The following is a 22,995-nucleotide window of genomic DNA, read 5'->3' on the forward strand; positions in this document are numbered from 1 at the left end:
TAGCAAAATAATTTGCACAGAACAATGCAATTGCATATACAATATATAACACTTCAATCTAACTTTACAGCTGGTTCTTTTGTAAACTCAGCAAGTGTACACTCATCATGCCTTATTGTTCACAGACTGACAGAACAAAGGTTCAGATGTTGTGAATTTCCAGCAGCAACTAATTGGAATAAAGCGCCTCAGTTATTCAAACTAGATTTGAAATTTTGATTTATACTAATGAGCATGCACCAAAAAATTCTTAAAGCGTAGCTATATAAGATGAATGTCTTTCCCTCTACCCACCCTGATTATTCTGCTTCCTATCACAGTACGTCAATCTGCCGGTACCAACATTGCAATTGTTTGAATCCCTCGAGAAGAAGGTAGCGAATAAGCTATTTTCTGCTCGCAGCATTCAAAACAATCGGAGTCAACGTCAATATCCCTGGGCACTGTGAAGACCAGCAAGGATGGTGAGGCTGTTCAGGTGTTGGTGCACACAGGGATAGGTGGGCCAATGGGAGGGAGACTGCAAGGCATGGATGGACACTTGGAAATTTTTTTAAAAATGTTTTTGGTTGTAGGCCTGGTCCAGCTCGTTCCAAATTCTGGATCCCCAGTCTGTAAGCCAGGGAAGTGGCGGAGGGACCTGTATTTTCTGCCCAGGCAAGATCTATAATTCTATCATCAATATGGCTTTAGTTTCACGCATGAAAAAATATTGAGAAGATCCAGAGAGAAAACTCAAGAGTACCAGAGCATTTAAAACTTGGACTATACATTTCAGGCATTATTCTCTTGTGTGAAAATCTGAAGTACACAACGATGAGTCTTCTTACGCTGGCAAAATACCAATAGAACTCAACAGCATCCAAATCTCAGAATGTAAAGCACTGAACCTTCCCAAACAAATCACAATGGTATCTCCTATATCACTAAGAAGTGCAAGAAAGTCACTGCAGGTTTACCTTTTCCAATGATATATGTGCAATTCTTAAGATAACTTGCATTGGGGAAACGTACTGTATGCTGAAATGTGCAGGCCTCGTATCTCACTCTCAGCCAAAGCAAATGTTTCTTTCTGCACATTACCTTCTCTCTCTTTCTTTTTTAACCGTTTTCTCCTTCTGTCTATAGACGCTACTTCAGACTTCAAGGACATGTAGTATTTTCTGATCTCCTGCAGTTTATCTTGTAGGAAGGATATCCGTTCTCCACTTGTCAAGTTGTTAAGATCAGCTGTGGAAAATTAGGAGTAAATCCATTAATATATTTTTTGTACAATAATTCTCCAGCTACACAAAATGCAGGTACAAAATTTTTTCTAGTTTCACTATTAGGTACTATTCCAGTGACTTTGGCCCTCACCTCAGCAATCACCCTGCACCATGCACTCTCAGTGTTGCAAAACCAAAGTTGACAGACTACTTTCAGAATTGTTATGGTGGCTGGTCAACACTTTTTTTAAAAAAGATGAAAGGTCAATGAATGCAAAAGCACTAGATATATCTGCAAGGAACACCTTCAGCAGTGGCATTTTCAAGAGACAAAATGTCAATGAATTGGAAACTCTAGTCTTTTCACCATCAGTGACAAGATTTAAGTATGAAACATTCTGGGGTCTCGCCAGCCAACATATTTCCTAATTCAGATTTTAAAACCATGATCCACAGCCAAATTCTACAATTGTGTTTAGTTAAACCTATCAAACTGTCTGATGAGTGAAATTTATACTAACTGTGCTTCCCAAAGCAAAATTCATTTGAAAACAAAATCTTACTGAGCTGGAAACTCCATTTGTACGTCCTGGGTGATGCACTGTCACGTCCATCTTTCTCTTTATCCCCATCTTTGCTGTTAGGAGAAGTCATCCTTGAAGGAGATCTGCCAAGCTTTTGAGACTTGCTTGAGCTCTTAACTGGAGTGCATTTATTGGAGGCGTCTGTGACGGGAAGGTCCTCACTGTCACTGCTATTACCTGAAATAGATTTATAATAATAATACCTGCATTTGATATTGCGCCTTATCACGTCGTTCAGACGTCTCAAAGCACTTCACAGAATATATTGTAAAGTATATTTTGTGGGTGAAACGCAGCAGCCAATTCCGCACAGCAGTGTCCAACAACAACAACAACTTGGATTTATATAGTGCCCTCCATACCGGACAGCGTCTCAGAGCGCTTCACAGTAACGATCCCGGGGCCGAGCCAGGGGGAGGGGGAAGCAGGTGACCAAAGGCGTAGTCGAAAAGAAAGGTCTTCAGCTGAGACCTGAAAATAGGAAGCGAGGGGGCAAGGCGAAGGGAGTTCCAGAGCCTCAGGGCATAGTGGCTGAAGGCACGGCCGCCGATGGTGGAGCGGAGGATTCGGGGGACAAAGGAGGAGGCCAGACCTGGTGGAGCGAAGGCAACAGGCACTGTTGTGAGAGAGAGGTCAGAGAAGTAGGGAGTGCAGAGGATGGAGGGATTTGAAGACAAGAGCGAGGATCTTGAAGTCCCACAAACAGTTGTGGATTGAGTGACCAAATTATAGATGGGAGGGATTATTACCCCCGGAAAGCGATCTGCAAGTTGACTAAAACCAGGTTACTGCTAGGTAAACCGAGGCAGTGGAATAAAGAAATTTGCCTAGGGTTTCATCCTGCCCAGGAATTGACCCCAGGTCCTCTCACTTGGGCTAGTGTGCTAACCACTAAGCTAAGGCACTCCATGTATAAGATAACCTAAGAGTAAAACAATTTAAAATTTGGATCGCAAACCTACCTGTTCCATTCTTTTCATTCTTGCTGGACACGGTTGACCGCTTATGATTCCGCTTTTGTTTCTTTGCCGGTGTCACACTGCCGCTGTCACATATTCTTTTGTGACCTATGTACAGTTGGAAAAAAAACAAATGTAAATGTAAATCCAAACGAACATCTAAACCACTGGATAAATAATGGCCAAATTCATTAGACAAAATGGAACGCATTCTAGGTACACATTTTAATCACATAGTTTCCAGAGTCCTTATAAGTGAAAATGCAACAACTTGCATCTATATAGCGCCCCTCACACAGTGTAGTGTCCCAGTGCGGTTAAAATGTTGGATTATCTTCCATAAGCAGTCTTTCTTTCCTTTGAAACAAGTTCATCTTTCACATACAAAGAGGATATACTTTTGCCACAAGAGAAAATCACCCAAGAACTGAAAATGCCCCTTTAAGAAAGGTACTATTCACTCAAGTATTCTCTCGTTTTCCTTTCCAAAAGATGCATATGGCCTAATTATGAACTACCTCCCATTGTACAACTTGTTAAAGACCTGAGACCCCAAAAATAGCAAGAGTCAAACAAGATCAATACAGAAATATGATTGAAATCCACCCAGGACAATCAGCATCTGAAACAGAATGACAGGTTAACTTTTCAGGCATGAGGCATTCCCCTGCATCAAGACAGAAACAGAGAGCAACAGAAGCCATTTCATAGGGTGACAAGTAAAGAAACCAATAGGAAAGAAGCTTCTGTGACCATTGTTTCAGATCTGATCAAACCTTTCCTCTGGTTAATGTGCATTAATATCTGTACCTGGATGTTCCAAGGGTCCCTTTTCATCACATTCCTAGATTGCTTGGGAGAATTTCAGGGGCAAAATTCAAAGGTATTAACCCTCTGGTCTTTCTCAATCAACATCCAATGAGATCATAGTAAAACCATCAGATGCCATCCCGATTCCCCACTGCAGTGTCCCACACCTGGAGAATAGGGTTCTCCAAGAAACTGCTTCATGAAACTATAGCCTCTCTCCGAATGTTTGCTACCTACTCTGATGGGTCTGGCTGAGTTTCTAGATTACTGTTTCCTCAATCAGAAAACAACTACAATTGTGTTTTCTTGACTTTGCCTACTATACCAGTTCATTAAGGTTATTAACCCAGAACCAAACCCATCACCAAAAAAAGTCAGTCCCATCTGCCTCTTTGTAAGTCATCCTGCAATCCTCAGCCATGCAAAGCAGTGCACAACAATGCCTTAGGCCACTTGTGTTTAAACACATTCATAGGTGACTATTGCAGCAGGTCAGCCAACTGGCCAATTACATTAGCCAGCAGCCAATTCCTAGCTGCAACAAGATTCAGTGTGGTCACAAAGTCAATGCACAATATTCATCCAGTGTGCCTGTTAAGAGACTATATGCATTTGGAGAGTCGCCTGCCAGTACAGACTCGTCTCCCATGCATCCACCTGTTTAGACTCCTTTTTCAGAGGCACTGGCCTGATAGGCAGAGGACTTACCATATTCCATCTGTAGTTGAAAGATGTGAGGCTAGTCTGCAGATGGCTGTGTGAACAGAAACTCCCTCAGAAGTCTGGGGAACACAATAAAATCTATCAACCTGGATGCCACAGTGACTGCTTGGAATAAATGTTTCCAAATTATTGTTGCTGCAGTCCGCATGATGGGAGAAGGTGGCAACTGAAAACCCCACAAAAAAAATGTTGCAGAAATATCCACTAAGTCAGTTCGGGAGATGGTTCCTAAATATCCAAATGAGAAACAATCCTAGAAAAAATTATTTGGAAATAAAAAGATATGTCCCGAGTCAGCAAATGGGTGTCGTGCCTCCAAATGTCCCTTTTCTTCCTTCTTTGTCACACAGAAGGTGGAGCAAATCTGCTTGCTGCACTGCAAAGTAATCACTGGCCTTGGGAAACTTGGTGAATATCAGAGGGGCTTACAATTCAGATGAATTGAGACCTAATCTTTCTAGCACAGGGCTTGATTGGTGCCTATGCTAGAACTACTCAAGGCAAAATTGATTTTATAAAAATAAGCCAGCGCTGTGAATAGGGGAGAAGAACATTAGCCATCTTATCCCAAGCACACATTACACTAGCAAAATGCAGTGCAACCCTATTACACCACAAAAATACTTAAGTATGCTTTGTGTGTGGGTATGATGTGGGAACATAATATACAGGAAGTGTGGCACACCTCCTGCTTTCAGTGCTAACTGGCTGGTTTCCTGCACACAGACTAGTGGGCCTCTTGACAACCGTAGCGTCCCCAGCAACCACTGCTCAAGAGAGCAGTCACTCAACTGGCCAGCTTTCTGCACAACCCAAGGAGAGGTTGGTCAACTCATGCCCCGTCTTTCTCTTGAGTTCTTATTTGTGGTCAGGTGGGGAGGTTGGGTGTCATTTCACAAGCAGGATTAGAAACTGTAGTGGTTGTATCAATCTGGTTTGATACAGAGGGCAAAAGCATTTCTGTTCAACGGTGAAATCCGAGATGCTGGAGGCAAATAAATAAATCACAATGGACAAAAAAAAGTTGGTGATACTGCACTGTTTTTTTCTTTTGTGATCTCTAAGCGACAAAAAAAATCTATTGGGATCTCCTCTCAACGTAATTAATTGTACAAACAGACTCTGCACCAACTATACTCAAAGAAGTGTTAATGACAAATTGGAGGCTGGCTCACCAATTTCCCTTAGACTTCTTACAAGCCAGTGAGAGTGGCTTTGGCAAAGTCCTAGGAGCAGGTCGATGGGTGACCTGTTGCAGTTGACAAGTGGTGCAAGCCACACAGAACCAAGGAAAGGAAAGAGGAGAAATTGCAAAATAAAAGGCGTTTTTCATCAAGACTTGAAAACAAACTTAACAAAATAAACATTTTGAGAATTCAACCCAGTCCTTGTTTTCAAGTGCAGTACAGATTCATAAACTACCGCACGTACCTTTCTCTTTGCTCTCATTGTCTTGAACTGTGATGCTGCTGCTCGAGCTGGTACTGGCATCGAAACCATTGGCAGATTCGCTCTCGCACAATCCTTCCTGCGATTCTCCAGCCACACTGTCCACTTCAATTGTCATGTCGCTCTCGCTTTTCACACTGCGCACCTCATCTTGATGAAAGGGTGGTGGGGAAGCCATTGGCAAAACCTGGGGCACTGAACCAGCCATGACTGTGACAACCAATTCAGGAGTACTGGGTCTAGAGTTTCCTGCAGCTGTATCTTCACTGCTACTTTTCTCTTTTTCGTCCAAGTCATCTAAATCCACCTCATGGCAGACTAAAGCTTCCGGACCAATCTGAGGCATCATGTCGTCTTCGTCGTTTTTTGACGCAATATCCTCTTCGGTTTCTTCACCGTGACCTTTGAATTCATCCTTCGCACATCCTTCTGTCACCATCTCTAAAGTGGGGGCTTCATCATTTTTCAATTCTAACTCCTCAAAGGTCTTGCACTCTTTGCAATCTTGTGCGGAATATTCTATTCTGTTCACCTCTTCACTTTCTGCAGTTTGCATCACTTCCTCACTCTCCATTCGAAGCCTCTTCTCCGGCGTTGAAAGCTCGGGAGATTTTCTTTTCCCTGGCTTCTTCTCATCATGTCCAAGCTCATTTGACAAACCAGTATTTGTAACTTCAGTTTCTTCTTCAGGAGCACTAGGGAAAGGCAGCTCTTTGGCCTCGGAACTTTCCATTTCTTCCACGTCTTTTCTGATTTCACTTATTGTCACCACGTGGTTAACAGGGATGGTATTATTTTCCGACAACGTGTCCCGGGTCTTACTTCTCCTTCCTTTGCCCTTTAGTGACCTCTCCTCAATCTCTTTTCGTGCCTCCTCAATTGGAATGATCGTTTTCTCATCGTTGTCTGCAGTTTGCTCTGTGCTTGATATCGCTTGGTTCAAAGATGCCGTGTTCTCAACACAATGCAACCCCCTGATTTCATGCAAGCAGTTATCCCGAGGCCTTTTTTCCTCAAGCTCCTCATCATCTTCATCCACCGTACTTATGGAAACAACCTCCTCTTTTACAGATTGGTTCACGGACGCTTCTACTTCATTTTCATCTGAAGAGTTGGCAGACTCTACAAGAAAATGTTTTGTTTAATTTGTAATTAAATAGCAAGTACCAACTAAAAATTAAAAGCAACATTAATACGCTACAAAATCTCACTTGTCCTAAATCCTTGAAGAATTGCTAAATATGATGAAGACACATATTACAACAAATTACATTTGTATAGCGCCTTTCACATTGTGAGGATGTCCCAAAGGGCTTATAATCTGCTTTTCCCAAGGCAAATCTGACTGGCACAGCAGGAAAACCTGTGCAACTTCCGCGGATCATCTCTTCATTAGATTATATCATAGTTCAGACAGATAGGTTTAAAGCTTAGAGATCAATAGGGGAAAAAAAATCTGATACACACATTCAGTGCCTAGTTGCATGGAAGGTTCCAAATAAAAACAACTTGCTCTCTTTTTTTAAAAAAAAGAAAAGGTTTGGAAATTGAACAATAAATGATTAGGTAGTCAGGCTTTCTGTGGTGCTGTAAAGATACCAGCTGGAATAATTTGGTATGAAACGAAATTCATACAATACATTCTATAGAAATGAAAGAAATTAATTTTCTTTACCTTTGTCTGAATCACACATCCCTGAACTACGTCTTGTGCGTCTCCGTGGCTTTCCTGAAAAAATTAAGCGTTTAGTATTGAAATCACAAGCACTAAAAAAACTTCAACCACTTTGCCTATTGGTAAACAATGGGGGAGTGGGGGGGAGAAATAAAGTGTGGAATTTAATAGCTAATACCTTCCACTCCATTGAGAAGGGGCGATGAATCAGAAACATTATTCCGCATACTCCTCGTTCCACTTTTCCCGTCGCTACCAGGAGTTCTGGGTGAATTACGTTGTGAATTGGCAGTAGGTGTGGATTTCAGCGATGGACGGCCCCGTTTTGATTTATTTTGTTTATCCTCTTCTTTCTTTTCATCCTTATCATGGTTTTGTTTATTCTGTATATAGCACGGCAGTAATTACAAACACTGTAGTATTTACACCTCCAAGATGACATGGTAAAAGATAAGCAATGCTTTCAATATTCCTATAAATGTAGCATATGGAAACGCCCCCTAAAATCTTAAGAAAAATAATCCAACCCCAATACCTTCAATAAAAAATGAGATCATTTCTCAAGAATTTCAGGCACAAGTAGTCACTGATAAAGGGGTGCAAGCAAGTGCATGGCAAAAACTATCAACTTGAAGGGAGACCGCTCAACTTTATACTTTTTAACTGGGAGGACATTTTCATCAAATCAAGTAAGAACAATGCACAGTAATTTACTCCACTTTCTCAATATGAATATTTAGCCTAATCCCTGTGCTTCCAGGAAAGGATTCTTCTTTGCAACAATTAATGGCTTCTTAACAATGGGTTTATTTTCATTTTGTGCTGCAAGATGAAATGTTTTGAAGTTCAAATAAGTTCAAGAGCAGATAGCTTGTTAAATAAAAATGTAATGCTGGATTCAGTGGTACCTTTACTTTTCTTCTGTGTTTTCCCTTTGGTGTACCTCTATCTGAAGGCCAGATAATTCGATCACCTTTCACCCACTCGTCATATCTAGCGGGAAACAAAACAGCAGTTTTCACTTTCACGTTACATAACCGGCTAATTTAATAAAAACCCAAAGAAATGGAAGAAATGACAATCTGTTCATCATCCGATTTCAATGAGATGTAATTTTCTCTCTGGTTCAATACATAGACAAGCATAGCAACATCACAAAAACAAGTAGGAGAAACAGGTTTAAAGCTTTTTTTGCACCTCCTCCTTCCCCCCAGCTTGGCGTCAGCCTCTGCCACAGTTAAGCGCTCTGAAACGCTCCCCATATAGAGGGTGCTATATAAATGCAAGTTGTTGTAATTATAAATGAAACATGCAATGAAGTCAACTCTCTTACCTTGTATTCCAGCCATAATAATGCACTAAATAGATAACCTCGCCATCATCAAGTTCAGAATTCCTAATGTTGGCTTCATAGATTTTTTGATTTTTCCCTCGTCCATATTTTACTTTAACCTTGGTCCCAGATGGATATCGTTCAAGTTCATCTTCCTCCTCTTCTTCCTCTTCCTCCTCTTCCTCTTCCTCCTCCTCCTCATTTTCACTCTCTTCCCTTTTTTTAAAAAAAAATAAGTCAGCAAGCAAGAGAGTAAAAGCAGCTCAGGTCCATTCACTGGGTGTTTGCCTTATGGAGGCAGCTCAGACACCTGCGTTTATCCATCTGCCTAATTTGCATTGAATTACAGCCCTTTAGGCTGCTCAATGAGTTTTTGATGTGTATTACAGTCCTATCCCAGTCATTAATCCCACTCCTTATTCAAATTGCTACTCCACTGGTACCTCAGTGTTTTCAAAATAAGAATCATGGAGAGCTTCTCTGAGACAAGAAGATCAAGAGCATCTCCAACAGGAAAAAAATGTCTGGTTTCTAGAGTGAAACATACTGGATAGCCAAAGGACATTGACACTTTCTCTATTCAAAATGTAGCAACTTCTGCAAAGAATACTAATCAGTCTACATAGTCTTAAGTGAATACATACAAAAGCATTTCAAAGGACATCGTGCACCTGAATAATCCACTAATCCTTCAGTCAAACCACAAGGGAATGTAATAAATTGCCAAAAAAACTCAGATAAATTGTTCATTCACTTCATGGCTGTTCGTGGGGCATCGCTGTGCACAAATTGACAGTCACATTGGCCTATAAATACTCACTGCACTTTACTGCAATTTCTTGGGAAGTGTTTTGAAACAATGATATTATAAGCACTATATCAAATGAAAATGCAAGGATTATTCTAAACATAAAATATTTTGCAAGGGTACAGAAAGAAACAGCTCATTAACTTTCCACTGGCAGTGATTTTCAATGAACTTGTTTACCTTATGTGTTTGATTACACATCAATTTTCTAGAAACCATAAGTGTATCAGTGCATGGAAATCTCAATACTGTACTCAAACATTACAATTGAAAAAGTACATACTTTCCTTTTTGTGCATCCTCACTCTCTTCCTTGTCGTCATCTTCCTCCTCGGATTCTACTTTTTTACTCTTCTCAGCTTTATGTTTGGGTGTGGATATGTTCATCTGCTGTCCCGTGTCAGCCTCCTTCTCCCGTTTCTTTTGTTCCTCCTTAACATCTTCATTTTCTTTATTACTTTCCTCATTCCCTTTTACTTCCTTTTTTATTTCTTTGCCTTCCTTTTTGGCAGGTGTTGCATTTCTCCTCCGACCCTATAGACACAAGGTTTATTTAGATTGATGTGCTTGGAATTAAAGGTAGAATATAGATCAATCAAATAAAACAGAACATGACATTCTATTCAGTGGAATGCAGTCCAAGTGAATGCTCTTGACAGGAACATCCTGAAACCAGAAACTTTCAAAGTTATCCCCTTTCGTTATTTATCGTCTCCAGCATAGAACAATTGCAGCGCAATTAAGACAGCAGGTGTTAAGCAATTAAAATACATTTTAAGATGCTTTCAGTTAACACATGGGATGAGAGTAAGATATTGCCCAATGTTGAACATCATCAGAAAACCTGATAAGAATCAAAGTTCTTCAGCTTGTACTAATAACGGAACCTATAGCTATGACTGGTCACTAAATGGCCTTTCTATCACACATTTCTATGAAGTAAATTATGTTTGCTAAACTGACAATAAAATCAAGTAAATTCCCTAAATTCTATAATAAGCATGCAGTCATCAGCCTAAACACTTCCTATACTGTAATTTTTGCCCCAATTATAAAATGTATACTTGCATTGAAATCAATTTAGTCCATTAGTGCAAACAACTCTACAGAAACAGCCACACACGTGTACACACGACTGGCCATTTTGTTCATACATTTTAACACAATTATTTCACAGTCAAAACAAACATATTTTGCTTTGAATTCCCTTCCTCAAAAAGTTACATTCTGTCACTGTTTTACCTACTGCACTTTCAACATAAACATTCTTCAGTCATACTTGGTGAATTTGGATTATGCTTCTTTCATGAACAAATTTCTTTATTGTCAACTTTCATTTTGAACTTCAAAATTACATTTTTAGTAGCTTGTCTATTGAACTACATTCTGTGTTATCACCATTTAGATTTCTCGCTGTATTGTTCTTCAGTAGCCACTAGGTGGTGCATTTCTACAGTGGGGGTGGGGGGGAGTGGTTATCGCCTTCAGTAATGTGGGAATTCCTCAACTATAGAGCAGAATTAAATAAAAATATAATTTTTCCACCCACGAGGGGAAGCATTTAGCCCATCATGTCTTTTCTGAGCACGTGGTCAGAAACATTAGTTTTACAGATATCGTAAGTTGGCTGCCTTTGGAAGTCACAATTAATATTTTCAAATTCTGTTGCAAATTGGATGCTGTTATTTTTCAAGGCACAGAGGCCCATACCACCAGAATAATGACAGGTATGAAACCTGATGCAGCTCTTTTCCTTAAGTTAATGATTAATGGATTCCTCTCCCCACCCCCTCGCTCCTTTCATCCACCTCCCCAATCCTGAAGGCGTCAATTCATGCTGGGCACGCCCTAAACAGTGTCGGTGTCATTTGTGAACACAAACCAAGTGTCAGTAGAGCAACTGACCATGAAATCACAACTCAGCCCAATTTTGGGCACAGTATACATACACTAACAGATTCATGGCATTAAACCAGGGACCATGTAGGTTTGCACAATTCAGTGGCACACGAAGCAGTGGCTTTGCTAACTAACTGAAGCACCGGAGAAGATGCAGGTCTAAAAGATATTGTAAACCTGAATGTGCTTTCACTCAGTATTCTGGTCTGTAGACACTCTACAAGTAGTCTGAAGTTGCAGATACAGACTCGAGTTTGGAGAACCACTTACTCTTGGCGACCTCACTTCTTTCTCGTCCTTGTCACTTTCAGGTGCGGTGTTGGAATCAGTGTCATTTTTCTGTTCAATATCTGTTCTTTTATCTAAAGCTGTAGGGCTTTTCTTTGGATAAAATCTTCCATTCTCTTCCTCTTTCTTTTCCATAGATTTTTCTTTAGGTTCCATGTGATGAATGGTCCTGAAGCGAAGGTGAGCTGCTCGGCAGTATTCCTCAAAGCCATACAAATACCTAGGAGCCCCGAGAAAGGAGGGGGTAGGGAGGAGGAAATGAAGAGAAGAGGAAAAGCATATGCATTTGTAATCGATGAACTGGTCACAAATTTTCAATGGAGCAACTCTTCATTCAAGAAAAGCAATCGCACAATCAAGTTACACAATTTGTGCAAATAAACGAGTCCTGTAGCGTATTGGTTAGAGCACTCGCCTTGCAAGCGAGAGGACCCGGGTTCGATTCCCAGGCAGGGCAAAACCTCAGGCAAGTTTCCTTACTCCACACACCTCTGTTTACCTAGCAGCAAGTAGGAACCCGGTTGTTAGTCGATTGGCAGACTGCCTTCCAGGGGTAATAATCCCTTCAAAAAAAATAATAATAATTTGATCAATCAATCCATGACTGTTTGTGGGACACTGCGGAATTAGCTGCTGCATTTGCGCACAAAAATACAGCATATTTTGTGAAGTGCTTTGATGCGTCCCAATGACGTAATAAGGTGCTATATCAAATGCAAAGATTATTATTATTATTAATATAAGTATTATGGACAGTCAAACCATGGTTGTTAGGGATGTTTCAAGACCAGACACTTTTAGATACTGAATGAATACACAAATGTTGCCAAACTTGTGATTGCTGTATTCCCATAAGAACTCTCAAAAACCACTTTGCAGGAGCAGGTGAGGAATTCTGATTGTTACTTACAGCAGTTAGTAGTGCAACCCCAGAAAGGAACAGCAGCTTTAGAAAATGGAACAGTACCTTGGAATGCAAAGTCTGAGAAAGTGAACCTGGTACAGGGGAAGAATTTAGTTCTGAGCGAATAGATCGAATTATAATTAACAGACAGGATTTTATTAAGCTACTTTAAAAGTAGTATTTGCACACGTACAAAATGAAGTGGACAGTAGAAGTCCATAGTATTGTAACACAGATACTGCATCCAATAAATGAACTGCAAGGCTGATTTCAACTCTCCGAAAGGAAGACACATGAGAATATTTCAGAGGCAATTCTCATTCATCAGAAAGAAAAAAAAACAATCTTAATATGACTTAATCTCAGATGATTTCTCCAGGTATATTTGCTAAATGTACAGACAAACCAACGTTGATTTACGTTTCTGCTTTGATGGTGTCAATATCAAGTTTGCATGTTATTTTATCAATAACCAATAACTAGCCTCCTCATGAGCCAGATCTCAAATAAATGCTCGCCAAATTGATCGAATTCTGACAAATGCCAAGCCTATCTCAAAAAACATTTAATTTCTGCAGTCTCCAACTCGCATAGAGAAAAACACTGATCCTCCATAACATGACTTTTGTTTTTTAATCCCTCAGATAAGTTTCATGTTGAAATTCTTCCATTACTACCTAACCGTTGGAACAAGATCTTTTGTTATAAAAGAAACCCACAGGATTGCTTGGCTGCAACGTGAAGCTTTTGTTCAGTTGGGAGTTCAATCAATCATTGATATTCCTGCCTGGCAACTCAACATCAGTTATATTTTCTTGGGAGACCGATGGTTCGACCAGTTTGTATATACAGTGTGAATTTACAACAGCGTCTCAGTACAGTGGGCTGGGGAAATAATGCCAGCTGCAGCTTCTAATGTCTTTCAGCACATCCCTTCCCACCTGGTAACCAGCATCAGAATTTTTTTAATGATTTTTTAAAATAACCATTCCGTTCTCATATGGAGAAGTTACATTATACAACTACATAAAAGTAGCAGCTATGTTTGTTTGACTAAGGCTCAATATAATTCGCCCACCCCCAACAACCACTTGTTCCAGTCCAAAAGTAGTTTCTTGCCTACAGGTGACATGGCCCTGTTGTAAAAGGGAAGATTTGTTTTGGTTTTAAATCTTCCTCACAAACACTTAATATCAGTAAATACTGGATTTTATGTAAGAATGTTAATATTTCAGAATTACTTACTTTTTGTACGCAGTCTTTACATTGTAAGAGGCTGCAGAGTTCAGAATTGGAATTCCAAGATCCATATATATTTGTTTCCATACAGAACCGCTGTCAATCTGCAAAAAGATAGTAAAATTCAATGTCTTCATTGTAGATTGATGAGACAAGTTTAGTTAAACTAGTTTTCCATAATGTAAAAAGTAACCTATTATTACATATTACTTTTAAAGTTAAAAGGCATTTGCTTCAAAACAATATTCACTTAACAGGAATTCAGAGTAAAATCATTGAGAATTTGTATTTGATGTTGTACTTTGTTGAAAGTAAGCAGTCACTACACTTCACAGAAAACTGCGAAGAGTTTTGAGTTATTTTGATATAAGTGGAAACACAAGGATTATCATTGAACTTTTCAAAGCCCTTCACAAGATTAATTACTTCGAAGTATAGTGATGCAATGGGGCATGTAATGATTAATTAATGCTTGCTTTAGAGGAGGGAAGAATATTGACCAGGGCACCGAAGGTTTTCTAAAATGAAATTTCCCCCTACCCCCCGAATGACAGCTTGCTGAATCAAAACCAATCATGACACAGAAGCTATCCACCTTACAATACAGTAATAAATGTGATTTATGCAAACAAATATTCTAACAAATTCAGTTTACAGGAGTAAATACAATGAGTGTACTGTACTCACTTTTGAAACTTTATTTGCCGTTGACTTTACAGAAAAAGTCACTTAACGACAGACATAGAATCACAAAGGTTTTAATCAATGTAATTATGAACGACACATTGAAATTTCAAAGTATCCCCAAAAAGTTATCATAGAATACTATAGCACAGAAGGAGGCCATTCAGTCCATCGTGCCTGTGCCAGCTCTTTGTAAGAGTTACCCAATCAGACCCACTCCCTCGCTCTTTCCCCATATTCTTGCAAATGTTTCCGTTTCAAGTACCTATCTAATTCCCTTTGAAAGTTGTTATCGAATCTGTTTCCACCGCCCTTTCAGGCAGTTTATTCCAGACCTTTTGTTATTCCAGTTATTTTTAAAAAATCCTCACCCCTTTGGCTATAAACTAATTATAATTGCCTGCAGCACAAGAATGAGAAAGATTTCTCAGGAAGCCACACAGAGAGCAACAATAAGCATTCGATCTATCCAGTCAATGAAAATAGATCCTTTTGAATTTACAACCAAAGTTAACTAACAAACTACAATTTTTGGGCTGACTGTAATAATGATACATTGCTTCCAAAACATAGCTGTGTTGCATGCAGAAGACAAATCATTTGTTCGTTTGTTAATGTGTATGTATTTCTAAAATATATATTACAAATAGATTTATTTCTTCAGCTTTAGGAAGCAATAGCTTTCTCAGAACATGTTCACATTAGGTCAACTTACACTGTCACAACCGCCGTGTCGATACACTAGTCTGAAGAGCTTGAAGAGATTCAGATCCTTGTAGCCCAGTACAGGTGGTTTATTGATAGGGGTTCCTAGATAAAGTAATTCAACAGGTTATATTCCGATTTGCACAAAACACATTTCTTTCTCCATTAAAAGTTAGATGCATCACTATTCCACAGAAATTAGCAAAATCATCATTGCTAAGAATGCATAATCGTGGCAGCTGCTTCACCTAGAAATTAGCATTAGACTATGCTCACATAATGTAAGTGATGGCTGCAGGGAGTCAGTCACAAGTGCATTTTGGTATATTGATACACACTATTATATTAGTTTTGTACAGAATTGGTGGCTATTAGTGGTGACAGAATTTAGCTTCTGCTCTCCTCCAATCTGTGTTTTTGACATTGGATTTGAAAAATAATTTTTAAAAGTTTCCCCACCTTCAAAACAATCCTTATGTTTCATAACTTCAGTTATAATACACTTAGAGTTGGTTTTTGAAGATTGACTTTCAAATATTCATAAAAATATGCACACATCAGGAGCAAACATTAAAATTATTCTGTTCCTGCAGTGTTTTGAATTGACTGGGGCTGCAATCCCTTTCCTGAGCAACATTCACAGACTGATGGGTATCATTTTAGGATTAATTTCAATATCCAACAGTAAACAATTGGGAGTGAGAGTAAATTAAATGAGGATTCAGCATTTAACTCGAAAATGAGTGAGATCATCATTTGTGGTTTGGTGTGTGCGACAGGATTGGTTCCCCATACTTCTGTTCTCTCCATCACACTATGTAGGAACACTGAGTGAAAACCAAAAATTTCCTCATAGAAAGGAGTAACAAAAAAAACCTTAATCTATTGGCTCCTCATTGACCGAAGAGTGGCATAGAAGCTCCCATGACCAGGCTGCTCACCTATCGGGTCACAACTATTGTGTGACTTGTTGAGCGCAAAGTGCAGGGAATGTACGGGCAAAGAGAAACACACACTTCAATAAAATAAGCAGATCAGCAAAATACACAGTACCGTTGTGCAACTTAACATATGCCTTTATAGTCACACGGCTCAGCAGAACCATCCAGTGACAAAAGGCTGGAACAACAGTTACTATTACTATAAGTGCAAATTTTAAGGTGTTAAATTTAAAACATGAGCTGACAAAACATTTTATTAAATTTGATTAAAATGAAGAGCATGCTTTCATATATGTTTTACCTACTATTTTGACAAAACTGGCCATAAAATGTTTGACATTTACACTTTGTGGCCAGTTCCTCAAAGTAACTGATAAAAGATGAGCCCTTCCTAATGTGTTTAACACCACCTAATTTATCTTCCTATGTAAACACAAGCTAGTGTCACCTCTTCAGCAATATCATTTTCAATAAACGCTTACCCCTGTCCTCCATGAACTTGTAGAGTTGCTGCAGAAAGTTGTCTCTCTCCTCTGGGTCAAGCTCTTCTTCTGACTGCAGACAGACAGGTATCAAGGTCAAAATGCAGATAAACCCTTACAGCTACAAGTCAATAAGTCATGACCAAATGCCACATAATCATCAGCAGACAAACCAAAATTCCAAAATCCAACAGATCGTAAGAGCTAAAACCACCTGATATAACGCATTATTGTTTAATTCATTTCCTTCTAACTTTCGTTTACAGTCTCGAGGGTTCAATGTTTTGAAAGAAAAACAATTATTGTCCTGTGGCAAGAAACTTAATACACAGTACCAATCTCCTTCCGTAGAACGCTGCTCTGACAATGCATTATCAGGGAGGAGCTGGCAGTATCTTGGAGCTGCTCTCTGGGTGTAACGTAACATAGGCAGGTGCTTTGGACCCAAGAACTAATCCAGAAAACATTAGTACTAATGCAGTACTGGGCTACACTGATCTAAATTAATGCTCTTCTTTAACTTTGATGTTTCAGCCATTATTGATGCAGTCTAGAACAGCAGAAAGGGGGTCCCAAGTGTTAAAAACAAGGATTTCTTGCTATTAGAAAAAGAAAGCTTTTCTGCTATGTTTACACCTGTCACAGTTCAATGCAGGTTCCAGCACATGTACATAATCAATGTCAATGGTGCAGAATACACAATGGAACCATCACACATAATTACATCACCAGTATGACCAGCATCAATTTAACTGCTAGACCAGTGTACATATAGCTAACAGCGAGCACAGCAGTGCATGCAAGCTAATTTTGCAAAGAATGCACATTAAAGAGTTAACGATTTGCTTAATTTTCACCCACAGCTCAAAATAAACTAACATTATCATGGCAATTTACTCCTCACAGTCAGTACAATTTGTAGCTTTGAATCAAACCATGGAAACTAACAGCTGCCTAAACTGGTTAACACATCTCAGAAACATTGCTAATAAAAAAAGCAACTAAATATTTATTTCAATTATGGATTGCAGTAATAAGTGAACAAATGGAGCTCCGTCAAGTAGCATAGTCCACATGCAAAAAAAGCTGCATTGTCACGTATTGCTCTTGCAATATGTAATAAATCGAATATCAAGTCCTGGACCGAAATGCCTCAATTCTGAAAAAAATAGTAATTTAAAGCAGCAGAAGAATGCTTCACTAAAAGCAAAATGTATAAATCAATGCCATTTTTCTCTTCTATAACTGGGGGTGAGGGTCAGGGAGGGGGAAGAGAAAAAGTTCTTTCAATAGAAAATACACATCTCTGGACTTTTCTTCTCTATTGCATCAGATTTGAAATGAGCTTTAATAATCACAAGAGAAAAGGATAAAAGGTTGAATGATTGAATATATTCAAGGTTTCTACTCCTGGCTGCCATTCAGCAGGCTTTAACGGCAGAAAATGTATGTCAACACTGGTGAAAGAACAGGATAAGGTTTGCAATGCCCCCCTGGTCAAACACCAAAGTCCACACACATGGAAATAACCACATGGATGAGGTACTGGAAGCCTACCATTGCCTGTGAACTATGAATTGCTGCTATTTGATATTTGCTATTTAACAGCAGTGGAGGGAAAATAATCAAACCAGCAATTCTCATTTTTAAATGAATGGTTCTTGAGCTCTAATGAAGGCGAGTTTAGTCAAATCACCCTTTCTAGCATGTACTAGAGATTAATAGGACAGCTGTGTTGTTATACATGTTACATATGTATGGTATAGGTAGCTATTAACTAGTAGCCTAAATGACTCTTTGCTGAAGAAACAATTTTGTTAAAAGGCAACTTCATCAACTGAGGTAGGAATGGTTGTCAGGAAGTGAAGTACTTATGATGTATATGATGCACTAAAGGTCAAACGGATGCTTACCCACACAATGAGCCTTCTGCCTCGTGAAAGCTACCACAGTCAAGAAAATTAAGGGAACTCTGGTCAACTCTGGTCAAATGGTCAATACAGTGTATTGGCACATTATCAAACAGTTAGATACAGAAACATTATCATATTAATAAGATTTTCATGATAGCAATTAAACATTTTTTGTTATAACAACCCCAGTCAAGATAAAATACAAAATTAACTACGACAGCGTTTACATTCACGTCTCAATGAATTAAAAACAAATCTATATTCTGTACTAAATCAATATGTAGTCTTGGCTCTTCCTCTCCTCTGATCAGCATAGTTACTTAACTCTATTGTTGAGTGTACAGCCAGTGAGAAAAAAAAACTGTAGTGAAAGGAATGTAAGGCCCATTTGAAAACATCTGGCAAATTTCCACAGGCAGTCTGCCAAGCTCCTGCGGCTGCAAGGTCTTTTGAAACCAGCGGCACGTTGCTTGGGAAACCACACAGGAAATGGAGTGGACATTCACCCATTTTAGTCTGAATATGCAGCAGGATTTCCATAACCAGTTACACAAATGTAGTGCAGCCGTCAAAAGACGGAAAGGGAGCAATAACACTGCATGTACAGGGCAGCACGGTGTCTATGTTAAGCTAAATGTTACTTCTGGGCATAAAATCAAAATGTCAAGCACGGCTGCCAAAGGTGGGCTATTAACTGAAGACTGAAAAGTCGGTTCATGCTTTTTTTCTCGGATCATAATTTAAAATATCCCGATCTAGCCTAAAGGTGCAGTGCAACTGCTCATTGAGGAGTGCCCGTCACATTCAGGAATATTCATTTCAAAATCCAGAACTGATAGAGCCACTGTCACGACTATGTTGGTCTACTATTACCAGTCTATTCATTAGTATTTCAAATGGAACAGTTTTGTTATACACACACTGGAGTTTGAATTTGCCACGAGAATAGCTGAAATTCAACTTATTCACAATTTGTTGCGGTTTTCTGAAACACTTGGGAAAAAAAATTAACACCCACCTTAAATAATGCTGTCCTAGTACCTTATTTATAGTAGTTAAATTTTAGGATTTCAATACATGTGGCTTATTTCAAATCTGTTTATATTGCAATAATGTTTAGCCCCCCAGAAATTTAGCAGAATCCTTAAAAATCGCAGGCTTAATATAACATTTTTCTACAGGGAGGGGAGTTGGGTATCTATAGTTGGTATCTCAGCATTTCCCATCCCAATACAAGGACAGATCAATTTAGTTGACCTATTAAACTGCATCAATCGCTTACCTCCCGTTTCCTGTCCTCATTGCCTTCATCATCCTCTGACTCATCCTCCTCCTCTTCATCACTACTCGAGGATTCTAATATGACGCTCATGTCCACCTTCCAACTTTCAGGAACTATTCGTTTCTCATGGAATTCGTGAGCTTCCTCAAGCGCTAGAGAGGAGGGTAGGATTAATTAGATCTGATGAATGCAGCAGGTTCACTAAATATCATTGATTAAACTCTTTGAAAATCCAGCACTCAGTCAATACTAGTAGGTCCAATTTCACTAAATGTCTCTTGCTGCCTGATTACAGGATGAAGTCGTCTGCAGCTCACCCTCTACCTGAAGGAAGTAATGTAAACTTATTGAAACTAAATCAAACACAGCCCAGCGGGTGGGGTGGTGGTGGGGTGGTGGTGGGGGAGGGGGGAGAAGGGAGGGCAAAAAAGAAAATTATATATGTGTGTGTGTATATATATATATATATATATATATTTATTCGGGACTGGAGGACCAATAGGGTGAAATTTTACCTGGATCTAGATTTATTCTATTTATGTAACTTTTTTAAGCTTTCAGATAGCGGCAATTTCTCAAATAGAGCCTCAATTCCGAAGCCTTTATTGTGAATTCTTTTTAGAACTACAGAAAAGTTGAGAATAAATTAAGCAATTTGTCAAATTCAGAATACTCTGCAATCCTACAATGACTGAATAACTCTAGACCCAGGTGGAATTTCGCCCCAATAGTCCTTTAGAACTTGAATGTGAAATGCTAGTGAGTACTGCAATGAATGGCCTATAATATACATTGAACAGAAAAAATGATGACAACTGGAAATAATTGGCCTTGTAACTGTTTCGAGGGTGGCATGAGAAAACAGATTTTTGAGTTAGCAAAAAATGTAGTTTTACAGCAGAATGTAAATTTAGAGTACCCATATTTTATTTTTCCTACTCCTAAATTATTATACACATTAAAAAAAGAAATTAAACTTCCGTTCTTAGCAGTCAGCACAAGAAATAATTAAGGGGACTCTGTGGTAATAAGTGGATATGAAATTAAGCCCCCCAAAATCTATGTCCCTTGCAGTCATTCCCCATCAGAGAAATGAACAAGCAAAGCTCACAGAGATTTGCAATTCACTCCACCTTACCTTGTTTGACAATAGGATCTGGTTTTGAAACTTTGTCCCAATCAAGCTCTTTAATATCCTTTCTTGCTATAGGATAGCTGTTTAAAAAAAATGCATCTTAAAGTTAACAGTGAAGTTCTCTAGAGTCCTGTAGCGTATTGGTTAGAGCATTTGATTCGCAAGCAGGACGACCTGGGTTCGACTCATGGTCAGGGCTAAAAGTTGAGGAAGCTTCCTTACTCCACAAGCCCATTTACCTAGCAGTTAGTAGGAAACCCCTTGTTAGTCGATTGTCGGATTACTTTCTGGGGGTAATAATCTTTTTAAAAAAACTAAAAATTAATAAGCATTTGGTCACTCATCAATTCACGAATTTTGTGGGAAACCGCTGTTTGTAATTCGCTGCCGCATTTCACCCACAAAGTATACAGTCAATTTACACAGCAGTATATTCTGTAAAGTTGTTTGAGACGTCGCGAAGACGTGATAAGGCGCTATATCAATTGTAAGTATTATATTCCAAAAACAATCGCTAAAAATCTTTACCATAGTCCACCTACTTAAAAACAATCCAATTAAAACTTCAAATGCTGCTCCCCACCTTCTAAGCAGAACTCTTCTCATCTGATACACCACCTCGGGTTCAATACACTTATAATTTCTCTTTGAAGATTGACTTTCAAATGTTGAAAACACATATACGTCAGGAGTTAACATTTAAATCGCTCTGTTCCTGCAGTGCTTTTTGAAATGACTGACTGTAATCTCTCTTCTGAGTGGATAGTCACAGACTGACAGATAACTTTCTAAAATTGCTTTCCATGTCTGACAGTCTTAATGCTTGGAAGACAGAACAGCTGAAATTCAGAGCCTGCATTTACCTTGAAAAAGGTGCTTTGCGCTTAGGTTATTTCAATCAATGAGGCATTCAATAACACCCCAGCATTGAGAATGAGTTCCATTATAGGATCATAGATTTTATTTTAGATTATAAAAAGCAACTGCCACAAAGGAAAGAATGATATTCAAATAATTTAAAAAAATATATATATCCTTTTGCCCTCTTTAAATAATTCAACACTGAATAATGTAAAACATGTGGAACAGTTTCAAAGGAGGTCTTGGTAGCTGATTTTTAAAAACAATTAAACATGAAGACTACATTGTTTGGAAAGGACTCCAGTTAAACTCTTCACTCTTCAGTGCGTGCGTGTGCGGTGGGGGGGGGGGGGGGGGGGGGGGAGGAAAGAGTCAGGAATTCAACAAGTTTTGTTTAATGTCTTACAGATGTTTCACGAAATAAGAGTAAACCACTAAAAAAAATGACCAGACCAGGAAGCATGTTTTAGCAGGATGCTGTGTAGCAGCAAACTCACAATGTTGTGGTTAGCATTAGCTAGTATCACTTCGTTGCAAGAAAACACCAGAGGCACTTCAAACAATTACTAAAGCACATACAGGTTTGAAACTGACAACCATTTACATTAACCACCTGCCATGATATCTACATTTATACAACAATTGCATTTATACAGAACCCTTCACGTGGGGTCGCAACCCGGAGCTCATATAGATCAGGCAAAAAAAAAAATTGTCACTTCCAACAGGCTGAAATTAGCAGCAAACAGCAAATATTTGCACTTCAAAACTCACTCTTTAAGTAGCTTTTTTAAAAAAATTCATACACTCACACAACACAGCTATACTTACAATTTGGAATCTGCAAAGGATCTCACTAAACACTGGTCCTTTTTCACAGTGATTTCATCACTGCAACTTGGAGAAAGCACCTGAAATAAATAGTAAAGGGATTGTTAAAAAAAATCTTCGACGATAAAAAGCAAATATGAAGAGATTCGGAAAATAGGTTTGTAGCTAGTATTTTTTTNACAAAATTGCCAGGTTATTCATTTTCCAAGCCACTCCAATGTTGTAAGTTACCCAGCTCTGAGAAACTGGATGAAGGGCGCAATATGCAAGTTGCTGTATTTG

The 22,995-nt window shown here is 38.9% G+C and overlaps 1 protein-coding gene across 5 annotated transcripts in view; it reads right to left on the reverse strand.

The window, feature by feature from the left end:
* The window catches only part of arid4a (AT rich interactive domain 4A (RBP1-like)), a 48,218-nt gene that overhangs the window by 1,989 nt on the left and 23,234 nt on the right, over window positions 1–22,995 (reverse strand). For 2 of the 5 annotated variants that reach the window (XM_007893305.2, XM_007893304.2), the window contains exons 9-25: window positions 22,714–22,793; window positions 21,025–21,101; window positions 19,887–20,038; window positions 18,605–18,634; window positions 16,692–16,764; window positions 15,279–15,373; window positions 13,886–13,983; window positions 11,719–11,956; window positions 9,833–10,083; window positions 8,742–8,957; window positions 8,317–8,401; window positions 7,587–7,791; window positions 7,409–7,462; window positions 5,716–6,855; window positions 2,755–2,859; window positions 1,772–1,969; window positions 1,084–1,230 (exon numbers count right to left, since the gene is read on the reverse strand). In XM_007893305.2, the coding sequence (XP_007891496.1) occupies window positions 1,084–1,230; window positions 1,772–1,969; window positions 2,755–2,859; window positions 5,716–6,855; window positions 7,409–7,462; window positions 7,587–7,791; window positions 8,317–8,401; window positions 8,742–8,957; window positions 9,833–10,083; window positions 11,719–11,956; window positions 13,886–13,983; window positions 15,279–15,373; window positions 16,692–16,764; window positions 18,605–18,634; window positions 19,887–20,038; window positions 21,025–21,101; window positions 22,714–22,793 (3,244 nt within the window). Of the gene's footprint in view, window positions 1–1,083; window positions 1,231–1,771; window positions 1,970–2,754; window positions 2,860–4,294; window positions 4,344–5,715; window positions 6,856–7,408; window positions 7,463–7,586; window positions 7,792–8,316; window positions 8,402–8,741; window positions 8,958–9,832; window positions 10,084–11,718; window positions 11,957–13,885; window positions 13,984–15,278; window positions 15,374–16,691; window positions 16,765–18,604; window positions 18,635–19,886; window positions 20,039–21,024; window positions 21,102–22,713; window positions 22,794–22,995 lie in introns of those variants that run through there. The other 3 variants (XM_007893308.2, XM_007893306.2, XM_007893307.2) reach the window with 2 other exon arrangements.

Source organism: Callorhinchus milii, unplaced genomic scaffold, assembly GCF_018977255.1.
Source record: "Callorhinchus milii isolate IMCB2004 unplaced genomic scaffold, IMCB_Cmil_1.0 Scaffold9, whole genome shotgun sequence".
Taxonomy (NCBI): domain Eukaryota; kingdom Metazoa; phylum Chordata; class Chondrichthyes; order Chimaeriformes; family Callorhinchidae; genus Callorhinchus; species Callorhinchus milii.